A 12560-nucleotide genomic window follows, 5' to 3' on the forward strand; every position below is an offset into this window, starting at 1 on the left:
GACCACCTCAGTTTGTCCATCGGACTATGGGTGATAAGCAGTACTGATACAAAGGTTGGTGCCCTGGATGCGAAAAAACTTCTTCCAAAAGGAACTAAGGAATATTTTGTCGCGGTTGGATACAATAGATTGAGGTACCCCATGAAGTCTTACTATTTCCGACATGAAACAGCCAGCCAGAGCTTCGGTAGAGAACTTAGTGGGCAAACCGACGGAGTGTGCATACTTAGAGAGTCGGTCCACCACCACCCAGATGACAGAGTGACCATGAGACATGGGTAAGTTGGTGATAAAATCCATTGAAATGTCTGCCCATACCTTGTCTAGCATAGGAAGTGGTTGGAAGAGACCACTCGTTTTAGCCAGTATGTATTTGTTATATTGACAAACTGAACAATGACGAATGTATTCTTTTGCCTGTTTGTAGATCCCGGGCCAATAGCAAGATGCTGCCAAACGAGCTAATATAGGCTTAAGTCCAGAGTGTCCAGCTGTTGGTGAATCATGGAATTCACGGATCAAGGATTGTCGGAGTTGATTCCGATCTGGTATGTAGATACGCTGATTATATAACATTAAGCCATTTGAAAAATGAAACTTTTTTTTTTCATGTTAATATATGTTTCTGTTTTTGTGATGAATGTGTTACCTTCTGGTGTGAGGTAAAAAGCACAAATTTGTTCCAAGATGGCCGGAATTGGTGAAGACAGTGATGCATAAATGGGTTGTTCTTCAGAGTGACGTCGGGATAGAGCGTCAGCCACTCTATTAGAGGTACCTGTTCCGTATTTGATTTCAAATTGAAACCCAATTAATTTGGTAGCCCACTTTTGTTGTTCTGGTGTAAGTAACCCTTGTGTCATCAAATGTTGAAGGCTCTTTTGATCAGTTAATATGATAAATGGATGTCCAATTAGGTACTGACACCATTTCTTTACTGCCTTTGTTACATCGTACATCTCCCGGACATAGGCTGAAGCATTTTGGAGGCGGTTGGACATTTTCCGGCTGAAGAAGGCGAGGGGGTGACCTTCTTGAGAGAGCACAACTCCTATCGCAACAGAGGATGCATCTATTTTGACTGCAAAGTCTTTTGTGAAATCTGGCAGCCGTAGGACTGGTGTTTTAGTCATTGTTTCTTTTAATTTTGTAAAGGCCAGCTGAGCCTCTGATGTCCATGTAGAACTGTGAAGTCTTAATAAATTGGTGAGCGGAGCAGCGAGAGTAACATAGTGTTTAACGAACTTACGATAAAATCCAGTCAATACTAAAAAACCACGTAATGTCGTAAGTGATTGAGGCGATGGCCAATCTACCATTGTATGGATCTGGTTGCACACCATCCGACGAAATGATATGTCCCAGATAATCAACTGAACTCACCCCAAAAGTGCATTTAGACCTCTTTGCATAAAACTGGTTAGACTATAATAGGGCCAAAATAGTAGAAAGATGCAACAAATGATCATGTAAATTGACACTATAAACAAGAATGTCATCAAAGAAGACTAGAACAAATCTCCTTAAGTAAGGCATAAACAAGTCGTTCATGGCCGCTTGAAAATTAGAAGGTGTGTTGGTAAGTCCAAAGGGCATGATCAAGAATTCATAATGCCCATCAAACATTCGAAACGTCGTCTTGTGAGTATCCAGTGGGTTCACCCGAATCTGATGATAGCCGGACCGCAAATCAATTTTTGAAAAAATGGACGCACCTCCGAGCTCATCCAAAAGCTCGTCAATAGTTGGTATGGGAAACCGATCCCTGACTGTAACAGAGTTTAAAGCTCAATAATCCACACAAAACCTCCATTTCCCATCTTTTTTTCGCACCAACAGTACTAGCGAAGAAAATGGGCTAGTACTAGGTACCACAATACTAGTTTGCAACATCTCTTTCAACATAGAGCTCATAACTTCTTTCTGGGAATGTGGGTAGCGGTAAGGTTCACTGGTGCTGAGTTTGGTAAGAGAGTAATGAAATGGTCATGTGAGCGTGGGGGGGGGGAGTCGCATCCATTCGATATCCAAGACAACATCCGCCCCTTGATGGGTAATAAGTAAAAAGGAATCAAAAACTCCTGATTTTGGAGAATAATGGGTGTGTGATCACAAAACCCGCTACAGTAGATATGGGCGCCATTTCCCACCATGACCGGAAGTTGGGGCGTCGGTGTGACCGGTAGTTTCAAGTGACTTGCAATGCGAGGTTGCAGTATATTGTGGGAGCTACCTGTATCAACCAGAACAGTCATCGGATGACCATAAATAGAGCCAAAAACATTTAGTGTCTTGGGTGAAAATGACCATCCAATGCTTGGTCAGAGATGTGAAAATGGATAAGTTCATCCACATGAGGATCCAGAATGGGTTCAGAGATCTCCTTGGTAATAGTGTCCACAGTTTTGGAATAAGCATCATCATCCAGCATCAAAAAAAAATTTATTTGGTTGGCAACGGTGACCAGGAATAAACTTATTGTCACAGTTGTAACAAAGTCCTTGGGCTCGCCGTTCCTGCAGTTGTGCAGTGGATAAACGACGTATTGTTATAGGCTGTGCCGGACTTGGGTTTTGTGGACTAGGCAAAGTTGAGGGTGGAGTTCGGGGAAATGTGGGTTGATGATGTTGGAAACCAAAACGTGGTGATCTGGCAGCAACACGATTGGAATCTTTCACCTTAGCCTCCACCAATTTGGCTAAGCCCAATGCTTCAGAGATGGTCTTGGGCTTTAAAAATGCCAGTTCCCGTCGGATCTCAGGAAACAAACCTGAGATAAAACAATTGAGAATAATTTCTGGAGAGAGACCCCAAATGTGATTACACAGTTTCTCGAACTGCTTTTGATAATCAGCCACTGTAGTATGTTGTTTGAGTTAAAAAGCTATGCCTGATGATTAATATAGGAAGAAGGACCAAAACGATTCTCCAAATCCTTGGTGAAAGAGTGCCAATCCGTCAACTGATCATTATAGAACATCCATTTGAACCAATTAAGGGCATCACCCTGCATATAGAAAGAAACCATACCAAATCGTTGTTCCTGTGGGACCATATAAAGCTGAAAAAACTGTTCGACTTGAAAAATCCAATCAAGGGGTTCAGATCCATCAAACGGAATGAGGTGCAATTTGGGTGGGCGTGGCTGATTTCTGTTAAGCGGTTGGTGATAAAAAGTAGAAGGTGGTGGTTGGAAGTGGTGAGTTGGGGTTTGGAATGGAGGAAGGGACGTGGGAGGAATGGGTGTGGGTGGAAGTGGGGGTTGAGGGGAGGAATTATGTGGCTGAGTAGTAGAGTGAGTGATATGGGAAGAAGAAGGTTGAAGTGGTGAGAGAGGATGATCTGCTGGAAGAGAGGGTAGAATGTGAATACCAGCCAACTTATCTGTGATGTTATGGAGGACAGTAGTGATGGCAGCATGTCTAGCATCCTGTTGCTCTTGATTTTCCTTGATTTTGTCAATTAGAAGTTGGGTGAGGGAATCCTCAGGATCCTTTTGAGTGGCTTTGGGAGACATTGAGGACCGAATGAAAGCACCAAATGTTAGGCTGATAATTAATTGAAGACAATCTTAAGACAAATTAAAGGAAGGAAGTAAAATAATTTGCAGAAAAATATAATTCATTCATTCATTACTTGCCCTTCTAGGGTTCAATACATCCTTAAAATAGAGAAGATGGATGAAAATATCTAATTGTAGGCAATCTCCACCGTACAAATGGTGAACATCAAGCATACTTGACAACCTGTTTTTTCAGCACAATTATTTAATGGAATTTGTAATCCTTATGCCAAACGGGCTTGGTTATCACTCTTTTGGGCCTAGAAGTGTCCTCTGGTTGGATCCTATCAGTATCACTCATCATATAGAGAATAGTGATGAAATAAGTTTTGACATATACTACATTATTATGTATAACAATCATAATTTCTTACAAGTTAATGGAGAAACTGAAATCCAACTTTCGTTCGACTAAATAACAAGTTCTTTATCACTTTATTATTCCATTAAAAAAAATTCAAAATGTTTTCATCCTACAAAATAATACATATTTGTAAAATAAGATAAACTCAATTGTTTTATTATTTATTAGTAATAATATTTTAATATAAAAATACATTATTACGATATTATTTATAATATTATTAGCTTTTTGTATAAAATACGAATTTTTTATTTGATCTTGAGTTGTCTACCCGATCTTTAATCATCTCCAATAAGTCATAAAATAATGATAACAAAGTGACGATCATATAATATTGTTTTATTTAAATCATTTCTTGGCTTTAACCTTATAGCATAGCAACAACTAATTTAAGTGTTTTAGATAAAATAAAGTTTATTGTGATTGACTTTAGTTTGAGTTTCTAAATACTTATGAACTGTCATTTATTTTATAAATAAATATATATGGTAATGACAATAACAATAGAGAAGAAATAATACAACTTTATTTAATGTCGCACATGATTTTCATAAAATATCGTATACTATGGAGTCAAGCCCAACTAGCACAAGAGTTAATTATCTTTATTATTTTTGGCCTATTATATAATACATCAATAATTTTGTTGCTTAAATATACAAAAGAGAAAGACGGGTTTCATAATTAAATTCTATATGCAAATTTTGAAATGATTCATTAATCATAACTAATGTTTGATTAATTAAGAATAAATTATATTGACACTCATCGAAGTTTAACTTAATAACATTTATCATTTTTTGTTTAAAAAATTACAGTCATCTCCCCTTTTGGATAGTCAGTGTAATATACGTATATAAATTAGGAGCGAGTTGTGTAGGTACAAAAAATGAGGACTAATTTATATAATTACACTAAAACTCCATATATAGGTAGGTGTTATTTAATATAAAATAATTTGTGTCATTAAGTTTTTATTCTTTTTGGCACTACCAAAAGTATCTCTTTATCTTTTGGGTAAAGAACTAATTCATTTCGGGATGCATAGTGTCTTTCCAAGCAAATGTTACTCGTAAGAATCGAATCACCCTCCTTTTAATAAGTTTTTACTTTAAATATTAGAATAGATTGGAGATTCAGTTACTCCAAGAGTAAGTTTTTTAAACTCACTCATTATCCTAGCCATCAATTATAGAGAAATCTAATGGTTTAGATACACTCACAAACTCAAACTATTAGATTTTCCTAGAATTGATGGCTAAGATAAGAAGTAAATCTAAAAAACTTACTATTAAAGTAAGTGGGTCCTATTAGAATATAGTAACTCTTATTCATGAGGGAGAAAGGTCTATTTCACTGTTTTAGACTAATTTGGAATCTAATGAGATTTTAAGAGTTGGTGTTTTTTTTCTATCATAAGAATGTATACAACCATAATATAAGAATTTTTTGTAGTATTATTGTGTTTTTAGTTATCTATAATTTATATTTAATTATCATTGATTCTAACTTTTAAATATAAGTAATAATACATGTGAATGATTTAATATTGTGTAAAAAACTAATTTACAATAAGAGTATATAGATATTATTTTGATACAATCTCTCTTTAGTTGTGTATAAAACATAAGGCTGAAACATAGGCGATTAGGAATTTAACATTTTTAGGAGTAACTTTTTTTTCTTTCTTTGATTGATCTTCCTTCATTGGTGTGGTTACACAAAGTTCACTAATACTATAATTATATAATTTAAATCTCTAACCTACAATTAGTGGATGTTTCTTCTTTTGTTATTAGCAACATATTTTTATGAAATAGATATTAATATGTGATTTGAATTTTTTTCGGTAAATGTAAAAATAACAAATTATATTTAATATAATAATAAATAGGATTATAGATGTAAAAATTGTTTTTGTTTGAATGGTGTGTCCCTTGTTTGCGTCCAGAAATTAGAAGACAAGACAAAATGAAGAGATAAATGTGAGTTGTATATAAAATAAATAAACTTAAAATATTATTAAATTACTTAAATAACATAATTCGATAATTCTCATAGGGAGCTAATCTCAATATAATATGGATATTTTCAGATGGGACAAAATAATTATTATAGGGATACTTGTGCTAGATAAAAAAATTATATAAGTATATTTACAATTATATAAATAAAATATTACATAATATCCGTAACAAGGATTTTCAAACAATTGAAGTGCATAGTTAAATAGAATTTTTAAATAGCTTAGTTTAACTTGTTTTTCAAATAGGTAAAACATATGGAATCATAGACCCTTATGGATCTTCTCAACAAATTCCTATATACTAATATTATTTTCAACAAAATATTAGTTTAATGATATAAAATTCTATTAGATTCTTATAAAGATTAAAAAGTCAAAACTCATTATAGGAAGTGACATTTATTTGAAGAGATATTTACATACTCCCAAAGTTATTAGTTTTTTTTATTGATAATAATAATAATGAGATATCCTTAGTAATAATGTTTACTACCAAGAGAAAAGCATGTTGGTACCACTTTTACCAAGATCAAGAACGACCTACTCAAACTAGATTGATATGTTTCTAGATTTATATGGATTATTCATGGTGATTACTTGAAGAGGTTTGCTACATAAGCTGTTTAATGTGGACTATATAAAACATGATTCAAGGGAATCTAGGCAATGAAAAAGTAGGTGGTTCTTGAAACAAACATTGCTCAAATCATTAAAACACATGATATGATGGGCATATTTAGCTTTTACGGTATATTTGATTGTCATTTTGTCTTAGATCAACTAGGTCATTATATTTTTGGTGGACCAAAATTCATGTTTTAGTAAAGTTAATAGTACATGAGTTAGTACATGAACAATTGAACAAAAGAAAAATACATGTAAAGGTTTTCAAGAAATAAACATGGAGAAAGAAATTGAAAATTTCCCCCTAAAACTAAATACATTAGGGAAGATTTTTTGGCAAACCCACAATTCATTCCATGCTCTAATCAATAATTTTAATAAGATATTCTTAAATTTTATAAGCTAAAACTTTTAAAAAGACATTATTTTTTTTAGGAAAGATCTGTTTACATTCAAATTAAATTAAACTAGATACATCCGATCTCACCTGTTTATTTTTTCAAATCCAACATACCATAAGTAAGGATGGGATGAAAGAGTCACCTAATATCCATTTTTACCTCTTTCATCACCTCTTTCACTCATTCTATGTGTTTCGTTGGATTTAAAAAAATAAATAAATGAAATTGAGTGTAATGTATAATTCAATTTTGTTAACTGAATTGTCTTTGAAATCAAAACTCCAACAGCAAGCAATATATTACAAAACTTTAAGGATGACTTTGTCTTTCAACCACCAAAGACAAAATTTGTAATAGCTTGCTAAACAGCAATGCCATCCATTACTGGTTCTTTACTTCAACGTTTCCATAATTCTTCAGTTTCTTTAAAATATGCTTGTTCTTAATTCCAATCACAGACCGAAGGTAGTTTGATAAATGTGTGATTTACTTTTTTTTTTAATCACACAACAGCTAATATCTATTTTTCATTTGCCCTATCTTAAATAATTCTCTTTCCAGCTCATACCACTTTTCTCTTTATTTTGATACTATCAATGATATTCTCTCACTATGGCTAAAAACTAATCTCTTTCGAAATACGTAGCTGCTCATCTCAACAAGTATCACTCTCAAGAATTAAACCATTGACATTTAGAACATTTTAGAGATCTAGCAAAGCCTTGCACGAATAGACTATCATCTTATTAGTACTTATTTCTTGAATTTAATAAAAAGGAAAATACACACATTGTTAAAAGACCAATGAGCTGAGCCATCAAACAAATGTTATATGAGAATTTTGGAGATGGGGTGGGGGCCAGAAGTACAAATGAGCTATTGAGTAATTCTAGTACAAACTTGCATTCAAATTATTATTTAATACAGGTAAATGTAGTTTTCAAATTTGGTGGATTTTCTAACATATTCATAAAACTATGAACCGTCCACATCAAATAAATAATGAGTGCGGATTAGCAAACGGTACCTACTTAAAAGGTACTCTTATGCTATCATCGGTTGATGACATGTGCAAGGATAAGAGAACTTGAAAGTGTATGCATCAATAACAACTAAGTTTTAGTCTCACCAAGTAGAGTCTGCTACATGGATCAAAAGATCTCTATGCACACATGATAGAGCAAATTAATTTTCTTTTAAAAGGAAGACAAAAAGAAAAAATTGAAAACTTCAGTGTGAATATGTGATAACACATACAGTGCAGCCTCTTACATGTAGAGTAGTAGTTCAAGAACAGAAAACTTATGGTGATCCATATTCAAACACAAGTCAAGTGCATTAATTACAAACTCAAACTGAATTTCATGAGACCATAGCATTTGTATCATCTTCATCAACTTCTCCTGTTTCACTGAACATGTACTGATTTTGATACTCCATCAGGTATTGTGTTGATCTTTTGACATCCAAAAACAGGTGGTAAACCCGATTTATATCCTCTAACTCCACAACCTTTGCCTTTCGCTTTTGGCATGCCAATGCCGCTGCTGTGATGAGATGGATAGCATATCGCAAGGATGTTTCTCCACCGATTTTGGTTAACAAATGCTTTGCACCGTCAGACATTTCTACATCTTCCTCTTGGCATCTGATGTCCAGAATCTTGCGAATTTCATCCTCGGTATAAGGCTGGGTAGAGATGATGAGCAGGCGATCAAGTAGATCAATGGGAATACCATGTGGGGATTTGTAATTTGTGCCTCGGATAGTTGTGATGCCTCTGTTGGTAGCAACAACTAATATGGGAGCCATCTCATTCTCCAGAGCTCGATTGAGGAAAGAAAAGCACTCGATGTCAAGCATGTGCACCTCGTCAATGAAAAGGACACCTGGCACGATCTCTGCCTTTCCTTCCTCCCTCCACTCTGCTACTTTGGTGTCAATTTGTTCTCTGACTTCTGCCCGGATCTCACCTGTATCACCAGTGAAAAGTGCCAGAAATCCCTGTGTTCTGAAATTAAGATAACAATATTAGATGATAAAAAGAACTAAATAGTAACCTGTTAGGCAATAACACGCCTAACTAACAAGTTAAAAACTGGGTAGTCGATCGCACACGATAGCAGAGGTTGCGGAGGTTTCCGTCCCTCCCCGCGATGGAATGGCATATAGCGGTGCGGCTGGCCGTCACGCCCGTCACGGGTTGAGTTTCAGCAGAGGCATGAGCCAGAACCCACTGCAGAACCCGCTTCAGGTTGAAGAACCCTAATTTAATGGGAAATGTCAATTTTACCCTTACTTTTTATTACATGGCATTGGTTTTTTAGGTTTTTTTTATAAAACATTCCTCTCTTTGTTTCTTTTAAGAAGACACATGACTACTAACCCAAAAAAAAGTCAGGTGACACTTCTTCCCCTTCTTCTCCTCCCCTTCTCTTCTCCTCCCTTCTCTTCTCCTCCCTTCTCCCCCTTCCCCTCTGCCCCTTCCCCTCTGCCCCTTCCCCTCTGCCCCTTCTGTGAATTTATTTTTGGTTTCCCTCTTTACATGTCAACACTTGCATCTTAATGTATTACTTATATTTTTTTGTTTTCCTTTTATTTTCCCTTCCCTTTCTTTTGTGAGTTTCTTTTTAAAACATAAAGAGTATGAATTACTTATATTTTTAATGTTTTTGGTGTATTTGTATATTTATATGTGGAGGATATAACATATAATTTTGTGTATTTTAAGTTTTCTTTGTATATTTATATGTGTAGGATATAAATTACTTATATTTTTCCCTTAGTTGTAGCGGTCATCCCGCTATCCTGCTATCGTGTTTTTGGGGTCGACCACTATGCTCCGCGATCCGCAATTGACTACCTAGGTTAAAAATCTCCGACACTGACAAAGGAGTTAAACAACTACATAAAGCCATACTGGAAGCTTAGACACCTGCTAATAAAATAGGCACTTCATAAAATCATCAACTACGAAGGACGCAACAGTCATCATGTATCAAAGCTAGTGTTGATGATTTTGTTAAACAGGAATCTCAATTAACAGAATGGTGTACTTTGCTTCCCCAATCGGAACAAAGGGTCAGCAATGACCATAATGCCTGACTGCTTGTCAGGATTAATCAAACTATTTAATTACTCAAACTAGTTGATTACTCAAATTTATCCCCCGAAAACCAGCATTGGCTAATGACAACTACATTTACAAATTAACTGAATCATGAGAAGCTGATCCACTGACTTTAACATGAGGCATAACCATTGCCTAGATTACATTTAATTACTTCAACTAGAACTTGCAAACTGCAATATGTAATAATCAGGTATATAGCAGGAATCTTCTTCCCTATAAAACCATCATTGCCTAATAGCAATTTCGATTCACAAGTTAACTGAATCATGAATTCATGATATCCTAAATCACTGACATAATCACCAAATGCTCATAGACAAGATAATCACAGCAAACACAAAAACCAAAAACATTTATGGAAACAAAGCGTGTTTGGAAAACTGTCCGGACCTCAACCTAGTCTGGAAGGTCAAAACTCAGATTTTTTTGAATGTTTGGCATCTCATACTACCAGATAGCTGTATGTAAATAAAATTCAGTCCTCCGCTCATCATACTACCAGATGTTTGGCATCTCATACTACTTTGGCACCCGAGCAAAATTGAATGCTAATATGCTACATTGAACTCCAATCCTTTTTAAGGTCAACTTACTACTTAAATATGTAGAAGTTATTTCGATTTACATTTTTCATTCCAACAAAGTCACAGATCAATCATTTGTCAATGGACATGATTTAAAATAGACATTATGGCATCATTCTATCCATATAGCCAACCCGACCTCAACTAGTGGGACTAAGGCTTAGTTGTTGTACACTAACAAAGTCACAGTTCAGCTTTCAAAACCATATTCACCAAAACTCAATTTTGAAAAAGGTTCCTAAAAGAACCAAAACTTCAACAAATACCACACCATATTCACTCACCTGCTATTAATAACATCAATCTCATGAAGAGTAACACAGTGCACCACCTCCTTCCTTTTCTGCAGCTCCCCATCCGGGCATTGCACGAACTTCACCTGCGGTCCCATAGCATCAAAATCCCTAGACCTCGAAAATGATCTCCCCAGCTTTGTGATCTTCCCGGACGCCTTATCAATCGCAATCACATCACCACTACTCACCTTCTCCTTCCCCAGTGCCTCAATCATCTTAGCCCCCAAGTCATACACCGTCTCCATCTCAGTCGTCTTCAACGTCAATTTCCCTGATTTCGATGCAGCCCCAGATGCCGAAGGTCGGTCAATCTGCACCTCAACTACCTCACCCTCAATAACCTCATTCTCCTCCTTAATTCTCACGCCTATGGCCTTGCGGAACGCCTGGGTTAGGGCTTCGGTTTTCGACATCTCGAGTGAGAAGAGCTCGCTGCCAGCGATCATAGCGAAGGGGGTTTCGAGACCGAGTGACTTAGCCATACCCATGGCGATGGCGGTTTTGCCTGTTCCAGGTTGGCCGGCGATGAGGACGGCGCGGCCGGCGATTTTGCCGTCTTTGATCATGTGGAGAATGACGCCGGCGGCCTTGCGGGCGGAGGTTTGGCCAACCATGCCCTCGGAGACGTCACGGGGCTCCAAGGTGGAGTCGAGGCCTAGGCCGCGGATGTGGGAGTGAGCGCCTATGCGCTCTATTCGGGTGAGATCGCGGCTCTCGGAGAGTTTGAGCTCCGCCATTGATAGCGGTGGTTTGGTTTTAGGGTTTTTAGGGTTTGCAATGTACTCTGCTCCTGAATACTGTTACAGTGTGTTGCTAGTTTGTTACAAAAACGTTAGTATTTGCTTATAACCAAATTCAATTGCGCCATAGAGATTAGGATATAGTTAGAGTGTAATATTTAGGGAGAGAAAAAATGTAATGAGTTTTTTTTTGGTATATATAATGTAATGAGTTTAATATCACTAACTTCATCCTCCATAATTCATATATTAACGGTATATAAATATTTATGTGAACATTATATTTCAATATTTATGTATTATTAGCGTAAATATTTAATTTATATACATTTAGTATATTAAACATCATTCATTTGTAAAGCTCTACTGATAGATAATGTAATAATAATATATAAAACTTTTATATTGTCATTTCATATATTTATGTATTATTAGTATATAGTTTTTTATCAATATATACTCTATTAAGGTAATATTCAATTCTAGAAAATGACTTGTTAAGAGAAATCAATGATGTAAAAACCATACTGTACCGGTCAGTTCTATCGGAAAACTGGTAAACCGGACCCCTAACCGGTACGGTACAAATGTCGAACCAGTCAAGTATCAAAACCGGTCAAAACTGGTGAACTGATCGGTATTTGATTAAACCGGCCGGTTTATACACATATTTTTTTTTTGAAAAAAAACTTAAAAACTTAAAAACTCATTACAAGATGAATCATCTTTTCAACCCTTCTTCAATACTTCAAGACACATATTTCCAAGGCATACTTAGATTACATATTTGGTTCCTAACATTTGTGTGTGATCTCAGTGACATTTGTTAA

At 35.7% G+C, this 12560-nt stretch overlaps 2 protein-coding genes across 2 annotated transcripts; both read right to left on the bottom strand.

Moving 5' to 3' along the window:
• LOC109352940 (RNA-directed DNA polymerase homolog) lies at window positions 1426-2255 on the bottom strand. Its single transcript, XM_019595126.1, has 2 exons — window positions 2234-2255; window positions 1426-1769 (listed from the first exon to the last, which is right to left on the bottom strand). Exons 1-2 carry the CDS (start codon window positions 2253-2255, stop codon window positions 1426-1428), a joined length of 366 nt encoding a protein of 121 aa, XP_019450671.1.
• Window positions 8181-11811, bottom strand: LOC109352375 (ruvB-like 2). The gene is made up of 2 exons (XM_019594342.1): window positions 10979-11811; window positions 8181-8988 (listed from the first exon to the last, which is right to left on the bottom strand). The coding sequence occupies exons 1-2, from the start codon at window positions 11725-11727 to the stop codon at window positions 8340-8342; spliced, it is 1398 nt and encodes a 465-aa protein (XP_019449887.1). The 5' UTR covers window positions 11728-11811; the 3' UTR covers window positions 8181-8339.

The sequence above is a fragment of the Lupinus angustifolius genome, chromosome LG07 (assembly GCF_001865875.1).
Source record: "Lupinus angustifolius cultivar Tanjil chromosome LG07, LupAngTanjil_v1.0, whole genome shotgun sequence".
In the NCBI taxonomy this organism is placed as follows: Eukaryota; Viridiplantae; Streptophyta; class Magnoliopsida; order Fabales; family Fabaceae; genus Lupinus; species Lupinus angustifolius.